Source organism: Peromyscus eremicus, chromosome 4 (genome assembly GCF_949786415.1).
Source record: "Peromyscus eremicus chromosome 4, PerEre_H2_v1, whole genome shotgun sequence".
NCBI lineage: Eukaryota > Metazoa > Chordata > Mammalia > Rodentia > Cricetidae > Peromyscus > Peromyscus eremicus.
In genome coordinates, this window is record NC_081419.1 from 51,254,585 (window position 1) to 51,268,751 (window position 14,167).

Consider the following 14,167-nt stretch of genomic DNA (forward strand, 5'->3'; position numbering starts at 1 on the left):
CAATTAGCAGCATCAAGTTGGGCCTGGATAACAGGTGATGGAAACCACTACCATTGTACACACGGAAGAAATATTCCACCGTCTCCTCCCATCCCTACCACCCTTCCTCTAGAGCCATCTGAGGCCCACACGTATTCAAAACCGTTTGAATAGCTCCTGCCTGCCATGATTACCTCAGCTTGTCCATGTTATCATTTTCAGGTGTACGTATGTAAATTCAGAACTCTCATGAATCAAAATAGTTTGCAGTGCTTTGAAAAGGAAAATAAAAAGTAGTTTGCAAAATGGTGTTGACAAAACTGATACAAATCAATGTGAGCTAAGAAGTTAATTTTTTTCAAGTTATATTTAATAAATTCATTTTTAAGTGAAAAATTAAATTGCCAGCACCTCTATACACCTCTTTTTAAGTAAATATATTTGTTTACAATCCCAGCCTCTGAAATCAAGAATCTTAGGCTAAAGAAAAATAAGAGACTTTCTTGTCCATACCACTACAGTATTTTAAATCCACTGGACTACAACAAGCTCAAAAGAAACAAAAATAGTGTTTTATTAACTAGCACACTGTTATAATACACTTTAAACGTACAATAAGGTAGCCTTTCAATCTGAGGTGGTCTCAAAGGTAACAAATGAACAGAGCCCAACTTCTGGCAAGAGGTCAACTGCTGCAGTTAATAGGTCCATTTAGGAAAACTGTAGAGCTCTTACAAGACCAGCAATGTCATTTGATTTTGTACATTTTTAATTGAAAATATAAACAATAATTAAAAAATAAAAAGAAAATACAGCATAATAAAAAACATACATTTCTCAATTAAATGTATTGGATACATATAAATTTTAAGAAGCAAAAAAAAAGAAAATGGTTGATATTTAAGTGCAGACTGACTATCTAGACAAAAAAAATTTAAAAAATATCATAAAGCTTCTAGTTTCTATGACTAATATCCGTATGGTTGGAGTATCGTCACTGTGGAAGTGATTCTGTTACGTTTGCATATGTTATACTTTATTGGTAATTTACACAATGGCTTTTAAGGCCCTGGCAGACATGGTTTTTTTTTTTTTTTGGAAACAAGATTGGATTTAGGAAAAAAAAAAAAAAAAAAAAGAAAGAAAAAGAAGAAAAAAAAAAATCACTGCTAAGACGCAATATACCTTATTATTATTATTTTTTTGGTCCTCCAAACTTCAGGAAAAGGGGTAATTCACTAGAACATTTTCTTGCCACCCAAATGCCTCAACCTACACATTTTAAACTTTTTAAAAACATCGGTTATATTGCCCAACTTCATTATTGAAAGAATATTAACAAGACATTATTTTGGCAAATTAAATCTTAAACATGGCTTTTCAACAGGATTTAAAAGGTGACTATCCCTAAAGGTCCATGTTAAAATGTAGTTTTCAAAATCTTACAAGAGTAATGCTTAAAATATTGTACAGTTAACCTAATTAAAATAATTAGCTTCAAAATGACAAATTGATAAGCTAAGTAAAGCCTACACTATGTAACATTTGCTTGGAAACTTGATTTGTCAGTTATGCATAATAAAAATTCCAGTCATCAAGAAAATTACAAAAATTTATCATAACATGATTTCTTTCACCCACCAACTTTTTTTTTTTATCTTACAATAGATAAATACCAACAGTTTCTCATTTTTACACTAAACCACACAGGATTGATGCATTTGGTTAGACTACCATTCGCATTGTTAAATTCAATTTTCTCTTTATATAACTTGGTAAAATTTCATTTCTTCTAGATTCCAAAAGTACCTACAAAACCCATGCAATTTTACCATTTTTAATATACTATGGAATATCATACAAAGTAAGGCATTTCAGTGTCATGTATAACCAAGTTACTGTCAATCCAAAAATTTTTGCACATCAATAAAAAGATATCTAAGAACTTAGGAACAATATTCTTCTCACTACTGTATAAAAATAACCACAATGAATAAGTATTTGTGTAATATTTACTCCATTGTCTCATTTCCAGAAACGGTGACAAGCTGTAAAGGTATTTCAGTGTTGGTAAGGATGTCTTGATTGCTGGTGGCAGAGGTATTGACAGTTCCTATCCCTGAAACAGACCCCTGTTGAATATTTGCAAGGATAAGTGTTGTTCCTCCTGCAGTAATCAAGGTATCATCTCTCCCAGCTTCCACAGATGCCAGCACTGTACTGCTAGAGTGAATAACTTTTTTATTTTGATGTGTTTTAATATGTTTGGCAAGGTGGTCACTTCTCATAAAACGTTTTGAACATTCTGGACAAACAAACTTCTTCTCACCTGTGAAGAGAAATTAAACTGCTTAGTTTTAAAATTCCACTTTTACAGATTAATTGATGGTCTCTCCTGAAACATAAAGTCGAATAGACCTGTAATAGTCTCATGAGCTGCCCCTCTAAGATTTCCCTTATGGAAATAATTTTACCCAAATATTTGGCGTTCTTCCCCCCCACCCCACCCCCCAAGACAGGGTCTCTGTGTGTCCTGGAACTCACTATGTAGATCAGGCTGGTCTTGAACTCAGAGACCTGCCTGCCTCTGTCTCCCGAATGCTGGAATTAAATGTGTGTGCCAAGAATGCCCAACTCGATGTCAAAGCTAAAGACATTATATTAAGAGTTCGAGTTCCCTCTTTAATCTATACCCATTGGGGTGATCAAATAACCCACACATATTTGATCAGATGTTTTCTTCTCCACCTACATTATTCGTTTTCATGATCTACTGAGGACATTCCACTGGGAAAAATCTATTGGGGGCCATTTTAGGGTCTACACTCAAATCGCTTAATGTTATTATGTCTAGAACTTTCTCTCTTAAGCGTATTCAACACAAATTGTAATAGAAAGTCCTGCTACTCATACACTCTGCTAGTCTCACAGAGGTTCATCTCATCTATCTTTATAATAACAAGAAACAGAACTAAAGCAAGCAGAGCATCAATGTGCACACACTGTCTCACACTCCAATGTCATCTTCTATGACATTCAAAGACAAATTAAGAGCTGTGAAGCAGAGACAACTTTATTTGCTTAACCTAATAGAAAATTGCAAGGAGCCGGACGGTGGTGGCTCACGCCTTTAATCCCAGCACTAGGGAGGCAGAGCCAGGCAAATCTCTGTGAGTTCAAGGCCAGCCTGGTCTACAGAGCGAGATCCAGAACAGGCACCAAACAACATAGAGAAACCCTGTCTCGAACATCCCCACCCCACCCCCCAAAAAAGAAAACAAAACTGCAAGTAGTCCTAACGTATCAGACTTCAAAATTCATGTTGTTCATCTGACCATGCTTCTTCCTTCTAGACACTTACTTATAATGCCAACTTTCAATTCTTCAACACTGCACACAGACTGGTGAACACTTTGATCATTTAATTTTAGCAGAAGAAAATTACATTATATTATGTTAGACTTCTGTTTGAGTCTGTCCTACACCCGTCTCATACAATCACCATACCACATTATGTAAAACAGAAAAAAGCCGACAATACCTCAATGAAATGCCTTTCCCTCACCTCAGATACTCAAACAGAAAAGATAAAATATCAGAATTTATCAGAAGAAAAAGATTCTGTTTATTTGCTAGTACAATAAGAAACAACAACTAATTTTAAATATGTGAACAGAACAAACAGTAAAAATGTGCTTTAAGACATTCAACAGTCGATGAAAGCTAGCCCAAGTATACATAAAATAAAAACTATTTCTCAAGAAAATCTATACTGGCTTGTTCTTTGGACTTTCAATTAGTATTACTGAGGGTGGATTTTTTTGATCTAATTAATCCATTTTAAAGATTTGATCAAGTAAGGTATGCTGAAAACATGTCTAGTATGGTAGATAGCCTACGATTCATTTTGTCTGTTAAAAGCAACTATAGAATAGGGATGCAGCTCAATGTATTTTGGGTATACACGTGGGTTCAATCCCTAACAAAGAGAAGGGAGGAAGGGAGGGAGGAAGGGAGGGAGGGAGGGAGGGAGGGAGGGAGGGAAGAGGGGAAACCATAAAAATATTAATAACCTGTATGTGTTCTTCTGTGCCTTTGTAATTCATCACTTCGTGTAAATCTTTTGCCACAGAACATCCAGTTACAAATAAAAGGGCGCTCCCCAGAATGCCAACGTAGATGCGCTCTCAAATGTGAGGTTTTCCCATAGACTTTACCACATCCTGGTATATGACAAATGTGTTGCTTCTTCTTCCCAAGATTGGTACCTCTACAAAACACACAGAATAATATACACTTATATCACAGCATTCAAAACCATTTATATCATATAGTCTCTTGAGTTTCAAAGAGAAGATACTATCACCAAGAGAACAATTAGAAGCCAAAACCATTTAGTCTACTTAAGTGAAAATTTATGTACTTTAAACATACAAATTTAATGTATTAATTTTATTCAAGAACTGACTGTTGTCCAATATAACTATGTTCAATAATGATGTAACTAAAAGGACACTTCATACACAAAGAATGTACAACAAAGCTATTAACTATCCCATCAGAATCGCTCGCAAATAGTATGCACAGGACCAATTCAATTAACAGTACAGGAAACTAGTTTTATTCAGTCATGATGTCAGATAATTTCATAATTTATTGTCCAAAGAATACTGTACAGAAACTCATCACAGGTACAATTAGAAGGCAGGTAGACAGCTTAAGTAGATTTTAAATGAACACGATTTAAGAACATTTAAGTACTCGAATGGTCACACCCTGACATACACTGACTTAACTGAGATTCACATTTTTTAAAAAATCTACCTCCTGGTATCGTAACAAATACAAATCTAAATTATCTTTACTATTAAAATTCTCCCCCATAAACCATGCAGACACCCAAAATTATTTACAAGCGATATAACAAAATACCATTCTCCACAGTGCAAACTCTTACATTACACTTAAGTATTTGATACAAAGGCCAGTTTGGGAGACGTGCTTAGATGAGTGAACAGAGGCATCTTAGTCTAAGCAAGGAGAAACCTTTTTGAATCCAGAAACAGTATTTCAATAGCATTAAGCACTACAAAAAACATTTCTTGAGAACAAAAATTAGGACTGTCACTGAATACTTTTTTAAAGCATGACTTTTTTGGACATAATTATCAAAACCACACTGTATAAACTTTCAATGTTTCTCTAAGATTTAAAAACAAGGCACCTTTAACCCCTCCCCAAATCCCCTCCTCCCTCGATCTCAATCTCAGAGTGGCCTGTAAACCTTCCACAACTATAAATCCTCCTGTAGACAATATCCTAGCGTTTCTCCAATTTCCCCCACATTTATATTGTAATGTACTCACACTCAGTAGCATGTGAAATTGCCATAGGACAAACAGTGCTAAACGGTGCAGTGCTGGCTGTTAGATGCCATAGGTGTTCTGAACAGGGAGACATCAATGTGGGCTCCAGTAGTTAGAGAAGGCTTCGTGGAGGAGGTGGGTAGGATTTAGATAGAAAGGAGGGAAGGCATTCCAGGCAGAGGAATAGCATAAGTAAAGACAAGGAGGAATCATGCTGTTGTCTCAAGGGCAAGGATGTCATAATCTAAACATTCTAGTTCCTGCTCCAGTCCACCCCCAATCTCTAAGTCTCTTTAAAGAGCTGAGTCGAGAAAAACAGGTTTTTCCTGGCTTATTCTCAATGCCCAAGTCTTGTTTCCATTTAATTTAGCTTTTTAAAATTTGCTTTATTCTTAAATAGATCTAAGAGAAAGAACAATGTCTTTATTGGTATCAATATTGCGTTCACCATAGCAATTTCACAGGAAACCCAACTCAGTCCACTCATGACTTCACATTCCTTTGTTAAGGCTACCGCTTCGGTGAACTAATGTGATTTTATGAACTCAACAGTGTCATTTGACAAACTTAGAAAACTTTAGCTTGTGAGTCCCAACAAATGAGGTTCTCAGAGGACTAAGAAAAATGGTAGGGAAATATCTTTTTTTTTTTTCTGTTGAATTATAAGGCAAATGAGGAAATAGTCGTTAAAACTGGGATATGCATCTAATCAAGTTGCATCAATTGTATTATAATTTAAGGTAAATGCTTAGCTTGCTGAGGTTCAAGTTAGTACTTAAGTTAATCAGACCCAAGGTAAGCTCTAGATAGACCAGATGTACTCATGTCTATCCTATGAAGGAAGAGGAAGAGCTCTTCGAGTGTTTCCAACTTGAATACACTAATGTCCACTATATAACCCCATGTTAACTAGCAATTTTAAATTTCTGCTCCTGAGTGCCTAAACTTGTGCCCAATAAACTCAATGACAAGACAGCAACACAGAATAAATCCAAATTCTGGACAAAGTTAAGGAAAAGTTAAATAACCACAGCCTCTTTTGCTTATGGTGGCAGAAACACAAGTTGAAATGCTGACAAAACAAACTTTGTAAAATAATTTAATGGATTGATGCTTAATTCATGCAAAACCCATGTAACAATAATGCCTTCAGATCATTTTGTACTATTACAATTGTTTCTCCAACTATTCTCTAAAGACTGGTTCTGTTATATAAAGACTGGCTAACTGAAGCGTTTTAATTTTTTTAATTTAAATCTATTATTTTATATGTGAGTGCTTTTCCAGCGTGTATGTGTATGTCTGTGCAAACATGCAGTGCTCATGGAGGCCAGAAGGTGCTGGATCCCATGGGACTCCAGTTTGTAAAGCTGCCGTATCAGTGCTAGGAACCAAACCTCCATCCTCTGAAGAACAGCCAATGCTCTTAACTACTGAGACATCTCTCCAGCCCCTGAAATATTTTCTTTTATAGCTTGTTCAAAAAGTAAACAAAACAGTTTTCTAAAGATGAATGAAATTAGTTTCCTAAAAATGCTTTCTTGCCCATTTAGAAAATGGTTAAGAAAAAAAAAAAGACCAACACTCTACTCTTTAAAAAAGAAGAGATTAAGTTGCAGAATGTTCTTAAGATTTACTATTTATGCTAATGCTTTGAATAACTAGTTATTTCTATGAGTAAGCCTACTGCATAGAAACCTGTTGAATTCTGTTCAAATCAAGTCTAAAAAACTACTACTATCCTAAGAACCTTGATTTGTATTGCTTAGAATAAGTAAGCTACTAAAAAGAATGAAATTTAAAAAAATGTCTGTGAAAACATTACTTGCTATAATTTCTGGAATAGGTAAAACTTTTAGCATCTAAAAGACTGACTTCATTTTTGTGTTTGTTAGTTGTAAGTGAACTCCTTTACTCATAGTGCAGTGTGCAGACAACCAACAGTAAGAGTAATGGAGAGAAAACTGAGAAAACACACTGTACACGTGAAAGTTCACAGAAATTAACAGTTCCACAAGACAGACAATTCACAAAATGAACTTTATAAAACTAACTACTGAATATGTTCAACCTCATCAAGCAATAAAACAAACTAAAATCAATGAACTATTTCTTGCCTATCAAACTTTAAAAAAAAAAAGTAAAAAGTAAGAGGTGGTCAGCACATGGGAATACAAACATCCTGAGACACTGCTGGTTTAAGTAGAAAACGATACAGCTTTTTAGCAAACAATTCCATTGACCCAGCAATTCTATTTCTGCCAACATATACTAATGAGACAATCAGACAGATGTGCAAGGACGTATGTGTGAGGATTATGACAAATCCCAAACAAAGAAAGTTAAATCATATACCCACATACAATGCTATACATAGATCAAAAGACGACACAGATCAGACTTGAAAACACAGCTACAAAAACTTACAAGAGACATAAACAAGAATAAGATGCTTCTACTTTAAAATATATGTAGTAGTGCACAAAAAAATTTACAGTGGTTAGATCTTGAGGTAGAATATGATTTTGTAGGGCTTTTTTGTGTTCTGAAATATTCCTCTACTTCCTCTTAGTTTTAGGGACATGTTAGTTTAGTAAATTAATTAAAAAATGGTTTTTAACTTTAAAGAGTAAGTAAAAGCTAAACACTGACCCCCATATAGATTTGATGAGTAACTTATCTTGAAAGTGCCTCTAAAATAGAGTAAATTTCAGAAAAGTTACTGACTATCCAGAATTCCACATTTATTATAAGCATCTATAGGTCAAGTTCAGAAGCAGATCCACTGAGTTAGCAATACAATGTAAGGGTTAAGACTCGGGAATATATAAATGGGTTTGAAACCCAGTTGGACAGTTTCGGTTTCTGTCTTTTGTTTGTTTTCCTGGGAGACAGTCTCACATTATAGCTCAGATTGGCCTCAAACTCTCAGAGTGCTGGCAATTCTATCTCACTGAGAGTATGTGTGCATTTAAGCAATTCACTTATGTGTGCCATGTATGTGCCACTCATAAGAACATAGTAAGTTTTTGCATGTTAGCAGTTATCAGTCCCCTCCCCTTTTGGTGATTTTGGGCCTCACTAAAAGATATCTTTGTTCTAGTCATTATTGTTGTAAATGAACTGATCAAAGTAGAAATCAATTAATAGGACCAACCAGAGAGCTGACAGATAATCAAGTTTATAACCATGTGCATTTACATACACAGTTATACTGTTCAGCACATTTTGCATACTTAAAAGTAGTACATAGGAGAAAGGTATTGCAGCCTTTCACAATAATGACTGGAGATTTGGTTAGCACAACTTTATCATTCTGTCTTTGCTTTATATATTTCAAAGCTGGGCAAATAGATACTGTGACTACTGAATCTGGACAGAAATGTCATTATGAAATATAATCCTGCCCATCTAGTATTTTCCAACTGAACTGCATCTTGCTTGATACCAACATTGCTATCCAAGTTTTCTTTTTTGCTAACATTGGATCTTTGTCATCCCATCTTCAATAATACTGTAACAATCATTTGAAATATTTCTTACAATAACATCAGGATGGATTCTGTTGGTTTATTTTATAATCTAAATCTCTCTTAATAAGCTTGCTCTAGCTACATTTAAAGTAATTACCAACCATTTGAGCTTATTCCTGCAATACTATTTTTGTCTTAGTTTATCTTTAAAAAAAAGAATGAGGTAAAATACTAACCATGTTACTTTCAAAAAAATAAGTCCCTATCATTAAGACGTTTCTTCCTCATTTCTGTTGAAAATGGAAGTATTTACACTTACCAACTATTTCTGAACTTCTTACTTTTATATACAGCATTCTCAAGCTACATTTTCTCTGTACTAGGCCAAACTCATCACTGGTTTGCAAACAGGCTAATAAACTGGGACCTATAAAAATTCAATCTGTTATATTCTTTTAAAGACTAAGCAATTTTAGTTGAAAAGGCCTTTAGATATGAAAATTTGTATATATTTTGTTGTCTAATTCTGCCACTCATACAGTCACACACCCCCAAATGATCATGTGATGGATAACTGACCGTAATTGAGTGATATGGCATGCAGTATTCTAAAACTTAGGGTGATAGTAGTACTCCTTCAAACGACAACACATGGCTGATGTATGCGTACCTCCCACCACCTTCTTTACAGTTGGGACAGGTGCACGCTACCCTCCGAAGTCTTTTTCCTTCTTGATGTTGTTGGTCCCCTTCTTCATCTACCACTTGGACTCTTAAGTGTGTTAGGTCATTGGTATTCAATGTAGAATCACCACTGAGCTGCCACTCTTCAGGATCAGGCTCTTCTTCCTTGATCCTAATATCTAAAGATAAAAGGGGGGCAGCACACATATACATGAGATGCAGCCTACTGGTTTAAAAAGACAAACATTAGTTTCAAACTTTTCTAAGTTAAAGTGAGTATATATGAGGAAAAAATGCAACTGTTTATAAGCATATTCATTTCCTTTGTAGTTTTTTCCCTGCAAAACAATCTATTTTAACAGACTTCGCACAAGAGGGAACAAGGCAAGCAGCAGGGCTTACATTTTTAAGGATCCAGTAAGAAAGGTGAAACTTCAAATATGTTGTTCAATTAGTTAACTAGGTACTGCAGAGCCAAATCTAGGGCCTCACAGCCCCCTCCCCCTCTTTCTCTTATAATGTTTTATTTTGAGATAAGTTATGATTAAGTTTCCCAGGCTGGTCCTAAACTTGGAACTTTCTGTCTCAGTATGCCAAACGGTTGAAATTTGAGGCCTGCAACAGCAGGTCCAATCACTCAATAAATTTAATCATCAATTTAGTCTGGAACATATTGTCTTTAATATCTTACAACTTGTAGCCATTGTATTTATAGGTACCATATGAATGTAAAGGAATAATTCATATTCACAAGGCCAGGGATACACACACCTTCGTATGGTCAGTATAGTGTCCTGCCTCAAGAGCACGAGGATCTAAGTTCAGATCACCAATACCCTCATAAACGTTGGGCACTGCAGTACACTGGGGGGAACACGACGATGATAGAGAGCATACACCTTCATTCATCTGTACAGTAACATGCAAACTCAAGCTTTAAAGTCAACAATTACTGAAGTACTTATAATGGCTATGCTATGCAAGGGATGCACAGAAGTATGAGGCAGTTTATAGTTTATTATAAACCAGACTGGGCAGGCCAAATGAGTGTGGCATGATAAAAAGTGAATATAGCAAGAAGTCGTGTTATTTTCTTGGCCAAGACAAAGATCTCTACACATCAATAATGCATCATCTTCTAAGTGAACCTATGACAACTACAGTTTTCTCAATCTAGAAAACTCATTTTAAAAGATAATGATGATGAAAGTATCATATACATAAAATCTTTTATGGCAACAAAACAAAAAACAAACAAAAAAAACCAAATTCCTGACAAATATATATGTAAACCTAAAAACCCTATTTTAGATCTCTGTTAATCACTAATACTTTGGGCAGAAATAACCTTGAAAATGAAGTATGTGGGGCTTGGATGTAGCTTGGTGGTAGAGTGCCCAAAATTTGGTTCCCAGAATCAGGAAACATGAAAACAAAATGTATATAATTTTACAGTACTGCAAACTTAATACATAAAAAATCTAGGGAAAAATAAAAGAATTCAGGCCTGAGCAGTAGGGTGGATATTAGTGCCATTAAATGACATGAGAACGACTGCAGGGGCTGGAGAGCCAGCTCAGTGGCTAACAGATTCTGTTGCTTCTCCAGAGGAACCAGGTTTGGTTCCCTGTACCCACATGGTGGCTCCAACAGCCTAGACTCCCAATTACAGAGGATCCAATAGCCCCTCTAGCCTCCAAGGGTACCTGCACTCACATGCACATACCCATATACAAATAAATAAAGATTTATTTTTAATTACGTGTGTCTGTGTATGTACATGTGAATGCAGGTGCCCATGTATGTCAACGACATTAGAACCCTGTGGAGCTACAGGCAGTTATTATAACCACCTGACATAGGGACTGAGAATCTTTGAGTCCTTTGTAGCACTGAGCCATCATCAACACATGCACATAATTAAAAATAAAACAGTGAGCAAGAAAGCACTACTAACAACAAGCATAACTGGGTACATATTGTTATACACATATGTAGCCTCCGATCTCTGGGGAGACTAAGGCAGGAGGTTCATAATCTAAAGGTAACCTGTTCTACATAGCAAGACCGTCGAAACAAAACAAAAGGCTGAGAGATGGCTCAGTGGTTAAGAACACATACAACTCTTGCAGAAGACCTGGGTTCAGCTCTTAGCACCCACACCAGGCAGCTTACAAGTGCTTGTGGTTGGAAGCCTCTGGCCGCTGTGGGTACCTGCAGCCATGTCCCCATGCACACACAAATAAAATAATCTTGGTAAAAAATATTTTTAAAAGAAAGCAACTTTTTAAATATGTTTGAGAGACATGGAGAAACATAGCAGAAGTTTGAAAATTAAAAAACAACAAGAAATGGCCAGCGGTGGTGGCGCACACCTTTAATCTCAGCACTTAGGAGGCAGAGCTAGGCAGGTCTCTGTGAGTTCGAGGCCAGCCTGGTCTACAGAGTGAGTTCCAGGAAAGGCGCATAGCTACACACAGAAACCCTGTCTCGAAAAACCAAAACCAAACCAAAACAAACAAACAAAAAAAACTCCACCAATAAGAAACGTTTTGTTCTGAGAAACAGGAAAGATGACTGTTTAGCTGCTTATAAGAAAGATTCTCTATGTGTGTATCTGGAAGAGGTGATCAAATAAATGCCAGGAAGAGACGATGATCCAGAGAGTACTTAAAGACTTAGCTGACAGAGCCATCAACTCTTCCTCTGTCAGACGAGAGACAAAAAGAACACATTCACCCATCCAGGTATTTCCACAACTATGAGCCGATGTGCAGTGTGAGTTTCATCCGGTGGCTGAAAATTTTAAAGGGATGGATATTCAATCTGTTGTTTCTGTATTTTTAATAGAGAATCAGATATTATAAACTTCTCCATGTATTAAAGGTCACAGCCTCTGCCCTTCCACACTAGGTGTCCAACTGTAACATGACAGACACCACACAAATATTGCACAGTTGTACAGTATTAGCTCTAACAACTGAATAAGGCTAGTTTATAGAAAGCATATACACAAAAATAAAACAGAGAATTTTATCAGATGTTTTAAAAACTGATCGTGTCATTTAAGTCTCAATCTTCTACGTGTTTACTCAACATCATTTGTGATGCCTGGATAGAGGAAAAAGCAGGGGCAAGACATTATAAGAATATATCTTAAAAATACAGGCTCAGACAGGAGAATTGCTTTGGTTCGAGACCAGTATGGGCTACACAATGAATTCCAGACCAGCTTGAGCTTCACTGTGAGAATCTACCTTAAAAAGAAAAAAATTTTAAAAAGGAAGAAATAATATACCCAGTGCTGTATTCTCAACACCCAGGAAGCAGAGGGAGAAGGACTGCTTCAAGTCTGAGGTCAGCCTGACCTACATAGAAACTTCTAGGCAGCCAGGACTACATAAGACATCTTTCAAGAAGCAAAGAAACAAACAGAAGAATATCTATCTATCTGAATAGGAACTACTAAGACTTAAAGACCTTCAAAAGAACAAGCACACAAAAACAACCAATAAGGGGCTGGAGAGATGGCTCAGCAGTTAAAACCATTGGACCCCAGATTCAATTCCCAACACCCAAATGGCAGCTCACAACTGTAATCCAGTTCCAGGGGTTCTACCACCCTCACACAGACATACACAGAGGCAAAACACCAATACACATAAATTAAAAGAGAGAGAGACAGAGAGACAGAGAGAACGAACCAATAAACATGGGAAAGAATGAAAAACCACCTGAGGGTATGGAGATATTTTAAAACAGTGGTTCTCAACCTTTCTAATACTGTGACCCTTTAATACAGTTCCTCATGCTGTGACCTCCAACTATAAATTATTTTCACTGCTACTTCATAACTGTAATTTTGCTACTGTTATGAATCATAACATATTAATCAGATAGGTATCCTGTATATCAGATATGATATACAGGATACCTATCTGATATGCAAACCCCTGTAAAAGTGTCATTCAACCCCCAGGTGAGAACCACTGTTTTAGAACATTCCTACACTCTCTATTGCTAATTCTCTTCCAGAACCTTCAAAATATGCTTAAAGAATGTGTCAGAAAAAGAGCTGCTAACAATTTAGTTTTCTTTCTTACTGTACAGACATACACAACTTAGCCCAGTCCAAACTGAACACACCTTCTCCTTGTGTCCCCTGGCATTAGTAACCTAACTACTCAAGCTATCAACTTCAGCCAAGTCCTGCCAGTGCTGCTAGGCTCTCTCTCTCTCTCTTTCATCTCTTTCTCCAAGTCATCTTGTACTGAACCTGCCAAAATCTTGTTCCTAAATCAAAATATAACTACATTTCTTTATTGAGTCAATGTAATACACTAATTTTCTATTTCCTGGATTAAGTTTCAAAAAATCAGGAAAGAATAATTTTAGAGGAGTAAAAATACTCTATCATTATAAACTCATAGAATGTACACCACCAAAAGAGAAATCTAATGTAGGATATGTGCACTGTTATAATGATTTCTCAGCGTGGAGTCACCAAACATAACAAATGTGCCACTTAAATGGGACACTTCTGATATGGATAATAACTAGATATAGAAAGATTTCTGTGTTGCTGGAAGAGCCAATTCCTTGACCTGTGTTTCATGTGTTTATCTTCTAAAATATATAGTTAATGTGCATGATTTATATAATTCC

At 36.0% G+C, this 14,167-nt stretch overlaps 1 protein-coding gene across 2 annotated transcripts in view; it reads right to left on the reverse strand.

Moving 5' to 3' along the window:
- Positions 1–1,977: 1,977 nt before the first annotated feature.
- Sp3 (Sp3 transcription factor) overlaps positions 1,978–14,167 on the reverse strand; it is a 43,783-nt gene continuing 31,593 nt past the window's right edge. The window contains exons 5-7 of one of the 2 annotated variants that reach the window (XM_059260698.1): positions 9,489–9,681; positions 4,053–4,249; positions 1,978–2,308 (exon numbers count right to left, since the gene is read on the reverse strand). In XM_059260698.1, coding sequence (XP_059116681.1) covers positions 1,992–2,308; positions 4,053–4,249; positions 9,489–9,681 — 707 coding nt within the window. In that variant the 3' untranslated portion in view covers positions 1,978–1,991. Of the gene's footprint in view, positions 2,309–4,052; positions 4,250–5,345; positions 5,942–9,488; positions 9,682–14,167 lie in introns of those variants that run through there. The other variant, XR_009378805.1, reaches the window with a different exon arrangement.